Source organism: Mus pahari, chromosome 16 (assembly GCF_900095145.1).
Source record: "Mus pahari chromosome 16, PAHARI_EIJ_v1.1, whole genome shotgun sequence".
NCBI classification, from domain to species: Eukaryota; Metazoa; Chordata; class Mammalia; order Rodentia; family Muridae; genus Mus; species Mus pahari.
The window spans coordinates 16,319,611-16,332,051 of NC_034605.1; the positions used below are offsets into that span (position 1 = coordinate 16,319,611).

Genomic DNA, 12,441 nt, shown 5'->3' on the forward strand with positions numbered 1-12,441 from the left:
CCAATCACGAGGGTAGCAATCATACAGCTGGTATAAACAAAGGGCAGGTGATAGTTTAGTCAGGCATGAGGGTCATGCTCAGAGTCTAACGAATATAACACACTAATAACCAAGTGTCCAGCACCACTACACTAATTCAGATATTTGGAGGGTAGTATAAATCCAGACACCGTTAAGATACAAAGAGGGAGAGAGAAACACTATTAAAATACAAGGAATACACACTAACAATAAGGAAATTACAGTTTCTTGTTGGAATCTGGATGCAGGCACATTTGAATTTTTGTATAATGGAGGTATGGTGAAGTTTTAAGCAAAAGAGAGGAAGTCCTTCATCAGCATCCTATACTCCTACGGTAAAACTCTGTGTTTTAAATATAGGTCTCTAGGAAATACTACCTTTGGATTCCAGCTCCAGTTTCTTTTTCTTGGCCCATATGTTGTGGTAGTTTTCAGCCATCATCTCTGCCATAGCCTACAATGGACCAAATATTAAGGAGTCAATTGATACTGCTGTAAAAGAAGACAGAACTGTCTTCTAAGGCAGGACACAAAAACGTGTCTTTAAGTAAGAGAGCAGAATATTAGTGCTGAGATGTAGTCAAACACAACCCCCTCACTTGGAAATCCAATTCCATAGAATTTCAATGATTTGAGAAATTATATGGTAAATATCTCCACACTGTGGATTTAATGGGAATAGCCTTTATTATTCATTATACTTAAATGTGTCTTTTGTTAATTTGACAATGAAGCCTTGAAATAGCTATGGATGTAAACAGAAAATAGACATAAATACAAATTTGTGTTTTAACCCGAAAGTTTTATAACCCAACCTGTACCTTTTAAAATAATTAAAAGAAGAATCCAGTACAAACAAAGACTTTACTTCTAGATCATTCTTTGCCTAATTAAATGGAGAGTCTTAGAGCATGCATGTAATCTTTTCTGAGGCCTTGTGAATTTTGAGGGGAAAAAATTCTAATATTCTTGGGTTCTTTCATAGTCAAGATTACAATGTCATTTTAATTGGTCCTTGCATGAGCAAGAATGGAGAGTAAACCAAACATTTTATTAACTCATGAAGTTCATACTTATATCCTTAGTGCTCTTGAACTAATACTAATCATACTCGATCAATGTTCTACATTGACTTGGTAAGGTAGCTCTATGGAAATAAGTGTTTATCTTTCATTCAAATGATTTATCCCAAAACACACCCTGGTGACACAGAGCACACAGGGCTATGGATGGGACAAATGGTATGTAATCAATTTCCATAAATGAACAAACTAAAATATGCATTTTAACATGAGCAATTAATTAGTTAAGGTGGTCATTAATTAAGGTGGCATTCACGGTTATTTAACTCTTTCTCATGCATTTTTATATTTATGTGTGTCTCTGTGGGTACCCACAAAAGGTGGGGGACACCTACAGAGTGTGTGTGTGTGTGTGTATGTGTGTGTGTGTGTGTGTGTGTGTGTTGGCACTCACAGTGACCAGAAGAGGGCATCATATTCTCTGGAGCTGGACTTACAGACACTGAGCTGCTGACGCTGCTCAGAATAAACCCAGTTCCTCCAAGGAAAGGACAAATGCTCTTAACTACTGATCTCTAACTACTAACTAACTACTAACTAACTGATCTCTTAACTACTGATCCCTCTCTGTGGCCCCGAGGAAACAGCTGTAAAAAGTTCATCCTGAGTGGTCCTCACCAGGGTCCCCAGTGAAGGTCTAAAACCTCAGATAGTACTAGATCTTAGTACAGTGTTCTGCAGTACTGCCATGTTACACTAGAGCCCATCTTTCCTCCTATGTTCCATACCTCAGGCCTCTTTTATGTCACCAAGCTTATAGTCCAGGGCCACCATAAAGTAAAATAAGGATAACTAAACGCAAGCACTTCCCTAATCGGGCTGCCAGCCCGATGACCCTGACATCTACTACATGATTAAATGGAGCTCAATTCAAACAGGAAAATGGTGAATGCAGGAAAAGTTCATGTCTGGGGTGGAATGGAGCAGGGTGACAAGTTCCATCATGGGACTCAGAATGGGAAGTGTCAACTGCTGAAGATCTCCATGTACCATTTCAGACCATGGGGAGCAACAGGAGGTGTTAGGGACTTGATCAAATGGATTCCCAAATTACATGGGAATTCTCATGTTTGCTTGTAAGATGCTGCAGGTCCCTGCCTCAGACTGGTTTTGACTGGGAAATAAAGATGCCAACAGCCAATGACTGGGCAGGTAGACTGAGGAAAGACCTTGAGATTGCACTGGAAAGAGATAGAGGAAGGAGACAGTTGATATGATTCAGAGGGCGATGGATCAGATTTAGAGCTGCAGGAGGAAAATCATGGGAAATGTGGGTGGGAAGGGAGAGAGGCCCTATGGGGGGGCTGCCCAGAAGGTGACAGAGCAACACAGATAGCACATAGATTTAGAAGGCGATGAGGCAGGAGTGTGGAAAGGGAGTGTGTGCTAGCCGGGAAGGGGATCAGAACTGCCAGGTTAGCAAACTTGAAGCTACAGGAGGCAGGAAGGATGGAGCCACAGGTGAGGACTTGTAAGGACTTGTGTTATCAACTTTCAGCTTACTAAAGAGTTGGTGTGTAATAACCATGAATTCTGTGGGCTCATCATATGATCACCATGAAACAATACATGCTATAAAATGAATCGGAGAGCATTCTAGTTTGCGTTTTCTAAGTGAGCTTTAGAGACTACTGTGAAAACCCAGATACTTACATGCAGGTCTCGAGAGAGTGTCACATTACTCATGTCAATAGCACGGGGGCTGTACCCATGCGCAGCATCTATAGACACCTGGATGATTGATTAAAAAAAAAGAAAACAGTATCTCATTAAAAACTGCAGTAAGAGCCTGCAGAAACACAAGGCAAGGTTCAAACTTTGTTTTCTAAGGTAAAGACAACAAAATAACTGCAAAGGTACCTTAAATTAATTTTTATTTGAGTATTTTACAATCACTTATGATTAAATACTTAATCTTCATACCTTTAGTCTAAAAAGTTAATGATTAACAGTCAGCAGTATGTGATAAATCCCAAGTAATGCAGTGTCTCCCCAGCCAAGGGACCTTGAGATTTACCAACCTTGGTTAGCTACAGGAACAAAGAGCCCTTTGCAATCATATGTGTAGGTCAGTTGTGATGATAAACAAAGATTAAACAACTTCACCATGTAGCATTTAATGGCTTTCAGGGAAATCATCAGTGATCAGACTTCGTTATTTCTACATGTTTGCTTTTCAAAACTGGATGTAAATATTTATGTTTATACCTATAGATTTCTGTTGTTCTTAGAGAAGCTCCTTTTACAGTGGGTAACGGCTAGTACATAGACTCATGATTGATCTAGCACTGACCCACCCACCCCCACCCACCCCCACATACATAGACAGACAGACAGACAGACAGACAGACAGACAGACAGACACACACACACACACACACACACAGCTGAGAGAATATCACAAAAGTCAGAAGGATAAGGAAGGCTGAAGAAGGTTGTCTTCTGGCCCTCACTTGGCCATTCCACACAAGAACTCTTAGCAGCTGTGGTTACCTGCACAGATCGAGTCAGCAAACATCCCAGAATGGACAGACTGAATACATGCGTGACATTTTCAAATAATAATAATAATAATAAACTATTATTTTTAAAGGGGCTGGGAGTGATGGCTAGGTGCCTGCAGAAGGCCTGAATTCAGATTCCACCACTCATGTTAGCCCATTAGGTAGTTCAGAATTGCCAGCTCTGGAGGATCTGACACCTTCTTCAGTTCTCTGTGAGCAGGTGTGCCCACATGCATGGATATGTGCAGACACACACACACACACATAGACACATAAAAGTAAACTAGTAATAAAGAACACTTGTCAACATTAACCGTTTCATTGCATTACACCCCTTATATTAGTCTAGCCAGTGAGGGGGAGGACATGAACTCTGCATCTTCTAGCAAATCTTAACTATTCTCTTATTAGAAATAAATAGTACGTGATGAGGGAGAATGAAATAACGGTAATGAGCATGTGAGCCAGGAAAGAAGACAGAAAGCCAATCATTCTTTTAGTTTTAACTCTATCACTGATCTCTTTCTGTCTGTCTGTCTGTCTGTCTGTCTGTCTGTCTGTCTCTCTCTCTCTCTGTTTTGTGTGTGTGTGTGTGTGTGTGTGTGTGTGTGTGTGTGTGTGTGCATGCTTCTATGTGTTCAGTAAGTGCATAAAACTTAATTGATAGTGAAAGTGTAAAATTGAAGATGGCGCCACAGCTTCAGAGCAGCTATTCTAATTCCATATGACTGGAGAGATGCCAAGCTGAGCACAAGCAAGTGAGCATGCTCGCATTCATTCCTCTCTGCTCTTGACGGCTGGTGTGAGGTGACTGTCTCTCACGCTCCTGCTCTGACTTCCACAGTGACTGCCTGTAACCTGAAATTGTGAGCTGGGATAACCTTTTCTGTTCTAAGTCCTTTTGTGCCAACATATTCCCTCACGGTGACAGAACTGAAATAAATATATTGCCTTGCACAATCAGCCACTCTTCTCTCCTGACTCAGACATTAATCCTCATCATTGTCCCCTTGCACAGGCAACTGATGATGGCGTGCATTGCAAGTGATATCTTGCTTGTATCTAACATGACATCATACACATTTCAACCTGCTACTTTCATAATTGGGTTTGGTCCCTGTACAACGGAGTTAATGCTAAAACACAGCCTAGCTCAAAGGCAGGCGTGGTTTAGACAATGAACAGGAGCCACCCTGAATAGTGCTGGGCACACATAAATGCTAAAGAACATTGTCTAGGGCCACTTCCACTGCTGGCCCATTACCTTGACTATCTTCACTACAGTTCTGAGTACAACCAGAATATGAGTGTCATTGGGAGTCGTGACTCAGCTATCTTAGTGACAGCAACCATATTAATCATTGTCTCTTTCCTATCCTCAGAATTCCTGAGCTCTTTAGCTCACTCAACAAATCTACTGTTTTGCAGACACCCTAGAATCGATAGCAATCAAACCTGTTATGACCACTCCTACATTTCATGGCCATTTCTCTCAAATCTCTACCCATTCTCTTTCTATAATTTCATCTGACCTGAATATGTGCTCCCTTGAAGTCAGGAATGTTAATGTTAACTGTGAACTTATTAGCAAGGGGTAATCTTGGGTTAGACGTCTAACTTATCTCTTTGCACCACTGGAGCACTTTAGAAAAGTTGATATAGCCTTTTGTTTGTTCATTTGAGACAATGGGTCTTCCTCAGCTCACTATGGAGCCATGGATGCCCTCAAACTCCTGATCCTATGCCCCTGTCTCCTAAGTGCAGATGTTATAGGCATGTATCTCCATACCTGTATTTATATGGTGCCAGGAACTGAACCCAGGACTTTGTAAATGTGAAATAAGTACCGTATCTATTAAGCTACATCCAGACCTAATTATTACTGCTATCGTTATAATTATTACTTGAAATAGGGTTTTTCTATATTTCCAAGGTTGGCTTCAAAGTTCTAGGCCTAAATAAAATTCCTGCAGCCTCTCCAGCAGCCAAGCTACCTCTAAGTTTAGTTTAAATTATTTTTAGAGATGGGAACATAGCTTAAAGCAGGGTGCTTGACTAACATGCATGAGGCCTTGAGTGGAATCTCTAGCATGAGCAAATCTGTGTGTGTGTGTGTGTGTGTGTGTGTGTGTGCGCACATATATGTGTGTATATAGGTTTAAATGACACAAATAATTCATCTGTCACTGAGATTCTCACCTGGCTTGTCTGAGAAATGCGCCGAGTCCGGTTATAAAGGGCCATGCTGTCCCCCTCCCGTGTTCTCTCAATTCTCCAACCCCAAGCCAGCATTGTTTTTAAAGACTCCTTGATTGGCCAACGATAAATTTCTTTTTCCTAGAGGGAAAGAAATCAAGCATTATTATGAACCCAAAATGAGAGTTCAAGTATTTAATGGTTTTTCTGCAACAGACTAGCTTCATGAAGAAACCTGACTACCACAGGATCCTTATAAAGAAAACCAAAAATCAAAACATTCGAGGGAAATATGGAAAGCTGAAATGTTATCCCACTAGGAGTTGCTAAGGAGGGAATCGACGCCCACAAGCTGTCCTCTGGATGCCACCACAGGGCACACATGCTCGCACACACAAATACATACAGAAAGTTTTAAGGAAAATAATAAAGATTTCAATAATAAAACATAAAACAAAAATTTTCCCAAACATAACATAATACTTCATGAAGTTAAGGGGGGAGGGGAGAAATCTCTCACCTTTTCAGACAAGAGTTTATATGGCTTCATTAGCGGTTGGATCTTAGAAGAGTCTGAATATATTTCCCCATAAATCCATCCATTCGCCAACTAAAACAAACAAAATGTTAAAAAATAGTTTTACATATATTAGTTTTGGTGATTTTAAGTGTGCATGTGTTTCGAACCTATTTTGTAAAAATAACCCTGAGGTTGGATTAAGAAAAGGATGAAGGCCTAGTGTTTGTTTTGATGTGGCTGGGGACTGAAGCCAAGTTGTTGTATGCAAGGGATCTACCACTGGGCTACATTCCCATGACTCTTTTCACTTTTTATTTTGAGACAACACCTTACTAAGTTGTCTTGAGGTCACTCAGTATCCCAAGGTGGGCCTTGGAATTAAAATTCTCCTGCCTCAGATTCCCAAGTACCTGGAATTAGAAGCCTGCACCACTGTGACCTGGCTGAGGTCTGAATGTTATCTAGCTTAATTCAGAGTTCTACTCTTAGTATTCAGTAGCCTCTTGGAATGAGTTCCTTTGACCAGAGATTAAATGCACCCTGTCTTCCTTAAACAAACCAGGTCTACACCTGTGCCCAATGTATGATTCCCTACAACGAGGCTATAGGGACCAAAGAATGACAACTGACATCATTTATTCTGACACATCTTAACCCCCATCCTGTGATGTATGCATGTCTATGAAAAGTTTGTTTAAAATATGTGAATCAGGGACACCTCAGAATAACATTTCCTAATCACTTAGTTCATGGATTCATCCTCCAATAATTTGACCATTTTGGACTAGCATCATTTACCCATACCACCATTAGTTCTCAGAAACCAGTTAGTTACACTGCAGTTCAGGACTTCCCTCCCAAGGCATCTCAGACCCAGCCCAGCCACCTAGTGTTCAATGGAGTCACTATATCCATGTCACTCTTGAGTGGCCACTGCTGATAAGACTTAATTTCTACAAAAAAAGAATCATACAAATTATCACAAAAATGGAAAAGTATTTCTATGAGGAAGGAAGAGACGCGTGGTCTTAGTACAGTGGGGAACAGGGCATGAAACTCTGCTGGTTAGGTTTTGTCACCCTGACACAAACCAGGGTCACCAGGGAAGGAGAGAGCTCAGCTAAAGGTCTGCTAGCATCAGACTGGCCTAAGTACGCATGTAGGGGCATTTTCTTCTCTACTGATTCGTGTGGGAGGGCCCAGCCCACTGTCAGTGGTGCCATCCCTGGGCAAGTGTTCCTGGATTGCATAAAAAGCAAACCATGGGGAGCAAGTGTCCCTCCACGGTTCCTGCCTCTGCTCCTTCTTAAGTTCCTGCCCTGTCTTCTCTCAGCCATTAACTACAATCAAGACATATAGGTCAAGTAAACCCCTTTCTTACCAAGTTATTGCAGCATCAGATATCTCACTAGGAGAGAGACCTGCCATGCCACTGGCTTATCTTCGGACATGAGCATCCTCTGGGGGCATTCACTGTCTGCTTTTCACTTCATAGCTGCACATGTATGCGTTGGGTTTTTGTACTGTGACAATTCGACTTCTCTGACAAACTGATCATCATTCCCTCTCAAACTGAAACTAAACTCAACTGAAATGAGAACATTTGCAACTCCTTGAGTTTTCTCATTGTACTGTTTTCCTTGGAGATACATTTTTAGTAGATGTGCTCTACTTTGAATAAGCTATATAGACCTGCTTGGACATGTGTTATACAAAGTACAAAACCACTAAAGTTTAAGACTCTTCATGGGGGTCGGGGGGAGATGCCCCTTCAAGGGGGATGCTGTACAAACATGAAGATCTGATTTTGGATCCCTCCAACAGATGGAAAAACCTGGGTGTGGAAGTTAGCACATCTCTAAAACCCCAGCACTTGTGAGGACAAAGACAAGAGGAATCCTGGAGCCCCCTGGTCAGTCTGACCAATCAGTAAGCTCTGGGCTCAGGGAGAGACCCTGTTTCAAAAGCTAAAGTAGGGAAGAAGATATCTAGCATCAACCTTTGGCCCCTACACGTACACGTATACACACCACATGCGCACACACACACACACACACACACACAAATTTTCAGTATTGTTCAACAAATATAAAAACCAGAGTTTGGTTAAAAGGTAAAATGTTTTTTTTCTGAGGCAGGGTTTCTTCATGTAGTCCTGGCTGTCTTTGAACTCTCTCTGTAGACTAGGCTGACTTCAAACTCACAGACATCCACCTGCCTCTGCCTCTGCCTCCAGAGTGCTGAGACTGAAGGCATGCACCACCACTGTGTAGCTAAAGGTAAATTTTTAATGTGGAGTCATCACTTCTCCCTGAAACCCCACAAACAAACACACATTAATAAATGATACTCAAAGTTTAATGAACTGATCTTTAGAAATGTCCAGATTATGTCATGTTTTTACTGTGAAGAAACTAGCTATGTAAGAACACGAGCAGCTTATAACTAAATATCTACTAACTACAATGGAGGTCTTTCTTTAAAAGAGAAAGTTGGGGCTAGGGTTGTGGCTTAGTGAGTACAAGTGTGACATGGTGGTGCATTCAGGGCAGTGAAGATAGGCAGATCGATCAAGCTGAAATGGCAAACTCTAGAGTCACTAAGGATCCTGTCTCAAAGGAAATAAAGTAGAGCAATACAGTCAATGAAGTCAATCTATGACCACACCACACATACATGTAAATGAATAGAAGTGCACACACAGAAATATACACTATACACATGCAGAGAGCAATCTGGCAAAATTGGGTATATTTAAGCAGCACCCGGTCATTCACAGTGGCACCCTTGGATGGGAAGACAGCACTTGGAAACTTTACCTTGTCCATGGACCATTTATCATGGGAATGTTCTGCGTATTTGTTAATGAAGTATTCCAACTTCTCGGGAATTGTAATGCTACAAGAAAAATAAAGGAAGAGAGTTTGGTGTTTTTACAGAATTCACAGGCAACTGCATTTGTATTTACTTGCAGGTGAGTAATACTCAGATTCCATTCACTCAAAACTGTTAAAAAAAAAAAAAAACAAACAGTTGTAACAAACAATCGCTTCTTCACATCTCCAAACAATGTAGGACCATGTTCTACCTCCTCATCTCAAACTGAGACATCATTTATTAGGTTAATATTAAAAAATAAATGTAATAAGATATATGTTAGTCAAAAATATATTCAAAGATGGATACAATAGACTATACAAGAAAAGGAAAACAAACCCAGACCAGTACTCAGTAAGTCTGAAGATATGCTTTTCTTTTATACTTTTTCATTGAAGTTATTCTTTTTTAACTGTCTTTGTTGAACTATGAATGAACGACACTGTTGGTTTTTGATCTGCCACATTTTTATGTTAATTTCATATAATTAGTTCTGTATTAAGACTTTATGATATTAGTCCTCCATATAGACAACATTACAAAGTTACTAATTTGTGCTACAGGGAAAAGTAGTTAACAAACTTATGTTTTATTATTTGACAATATTTATTCTTGATTCCTTTCTTGTTTCAAGGAATATTTATTCCATTCATGCCCAGCATGGGCAGTTGATGAATGGGTTTGCTCATAAATGCTAAGGCTTATGTATATCAAATGTATCTGTGGAGAGAATATTGAATACACATTCTACTCCTTAGCAAATACAACTTACTAGAGCAATTAACTTTGAGAATTAGATTCTAAATAAAACCCTGCATAATAAGATGATTTTCTGATCTTTATCAAGTTATCAGTTAATAACTAACAAACACATACTCAAGAAGCAATATTTTTTTAAAAAAATCATATCCAGGTAGAAATTACTCAAACCACCATGTTAAACCTATAAGGGATAATTTCCCTAGGAAACAAGTCTGGGTAAATTAGCATGCATGCCCAACACTTGTTAGTTATTTGGATTCCATTAGTTAACACTCAAAGCACAATGTCGCTCTTCTGAAAACCCTGGATTATTCTGTATGTGAACAGACCAGAGACTTACCTATGCAGACTGTGACCCTGTGATGTTTTGGTGACTTACTTTGAAAGAGATACAAAGGACCAAGCACATAATCCAAACACTTAGGAGTGGACTCTTTTCTCACAGGACTGTCATGTAATAACAAGCAAGTATACTTTAAAGACATTTTTGGATTAATGATAGTACTTGGGTTGATATTCTGATTGGTTTGGGGAGCTAAATCAGCTAGGAGCTGCTCTGAAGCCTCAAGGTTCAGTCTCAGACCTATTCAGAAGTGCTGGTTAATAACCAGCATGTGACTATCTTGCTAACTAGTCTTGCCAAGTTACCATGGACCAGGAAACTAAGAGAAGAGTCAGTTTTCCTTGCAAATTCAGAGTTGTTGTCCTACTTGAACTTCAAATACACGAAGCACCCATATATCTCATTTGTACAACAACTTAGGAAACTAAATGCATGTATGAAGCTTGGTAGAGATCATATATTTGATCTTTACATAAAGCTTTCATTTCTGACCACATCTGAGTATATGCGTAGTTCTTTGTGACAACTTGATATTCCTCTCATCTCCTTGTGATGTTCAATATCATCAATGAAGCTGAATCCTGGTGGCCAACTTGCTGTGATGGGTGAAATGATCTTGTCATTCACAGGAACAGTGACAGTTTGGAACTATCCTCAGCTAAAGATGCTACATAGTGGTAGATTGTGGCTGCCAATATACATTTCAGTTAAAATTTTAACTAAATAGCACTCATGCGCTTTGTTGACTACCCTTCTTCTGAATATTATAACATGGCTATCCACTGAGACTCCTCCTTCAGCACAGAATACCCTAGAGGGCACACATCTATTTCTGATATTGGTATATTCACCGTTATTTTTACTGCCATCTGATAAATTCAAGGGACTCCTACTCAAAAGAGGGCATGTACCAGAGAAAGTTCACTTCAGTACCTTATTCAATTTCAGACTTCACACATCATTTACAATAAAAATCTGCTGCAATAGAAAGAGTCCATACTTTGAGGTATCAACAGGTTGTGGGTTAAAGTTCCCTTCAGAATCCATGGATGACTGTTTTTCCATCATACTGACATAGTTTGACTCCATGTAGTCTGGAGGTAAAGCTCCCGCAACTGCACTCAGGCAAGGCAGGGCCAGTTTGAAAAGTTCTTGTTCATATTTCTGGGAAGAGAACAATGGTAAACTATTATCCATGTGACTCCTGCTGTGGCTTGATGACAAATACCCCCCACAGGTTCATGCGTTTGAAACTCCATTCCTAATTGGTGACACTATTTTGGAAAGTCGTGAGACCTTTACGAGGTAGAGTCTTGGTGGAAGAAGGTCACTATATGTATATATCCCTTTCTCCCCATCTCTTGTCTACCTCCCCTTCCCTAGTTTTCTGGATACCCTGAAGATCTCACTCTGTCTGTTATACCTCCCCTGCTCTGATGGACTAAATGGTTTCTGGAACTAAAAATCAATACAATGCCTTCTCTCCTTTAACTCGTTTTATGTCCGGGTATTCCATCACTACCATCAACCAGCCACATGCCTGATTTCTTACATTTCTCCTACTATTTTACCTTCAGAAACAGTGTCATGATCACCAAGAATATGTGACAATATTGATTACTAATGACCAATGTATAATGTACTCTCAACATGCATTATTAAGAATGGAGGAAAACAAAATTAGGTAAACCTCCATTGTTTTGCTTTGTTGAAACAGGATTATACCCTATAACTGGAACCCAACTGGAGCCCATGCTATCCTTGAACCTGAGATCCTCCTGTCTCAGCATCCTCTGTGCTGAGAGTATAGATATTCCCCATTATACCTGACACTATTCAGGTCTTGATTAGTAAATATATCAACCCACTATAAATACCATCTTACAGAGAACCTGAGGCTTTTGTTGCTTTATCAATACAAACAAATTCCTCCCAGATCTTCAATTACCTTTTGAGACAAAGCATCAAAAATGCCCCAAAATAATTTTCTTGATAAATGAAGTTCTTCTTCTGAGGCAGCACCAAAGTTGCCCCACCCTCCAGGTAGGCAATAATATTTCCAGCATCTTTCATAATGATTGGTCAGCAGCTGCATGGGAAAGTCATCATAAAATTAGCAAGCTAAAATATTTTTTC

At 40.0% G+C, this 12,441-nt stretch overlaps 1 protein-coding gene across 9 annotated transcripts in view; it reads right to left on the reverse strand.

Annotated features, from left to right (window-relative positions):
• Positions 1–12,441, reverse strand: part of Ryr2 (ryanodine receptor 2) — a 557,252-nt gene that overhangs the window by 136,321 nt on the left and 408,490 nt on the right. For all 9 annotated transcript variants that reach the window (XM_029547437.1, XM_029547436.1, XM_029547432.1 and 6 more), the window contains 7 exons: positions 12,254–12,394; positions 11,306–11,469; positions 9,143–9,221; positions 6,324–6,413; positions 5,807–5,944; positions 2,757–2,834; positions 400–475 (listed from right to left, as the gene is read on the reverse strand). In XM_029547437.1, the coding sequence (XP_029403297.1) occupies positions 400–475; positions 2,757–2,834; positions 5,807–5,944; positions 6,324–6,413; positions 9,143–9,221; positions 11,306–11,469; positions 12,254–12,394 (766 nt within the window). The remainder of the gene's footprint in view (positions 1–399; positions 476–2,756; positions 2,835–5,806; positions 5,945–6,323; positions 6,414–9,142; positions 9,222–11,305; positions 11,470–12,253; positions 12,395–12,441) is intronic.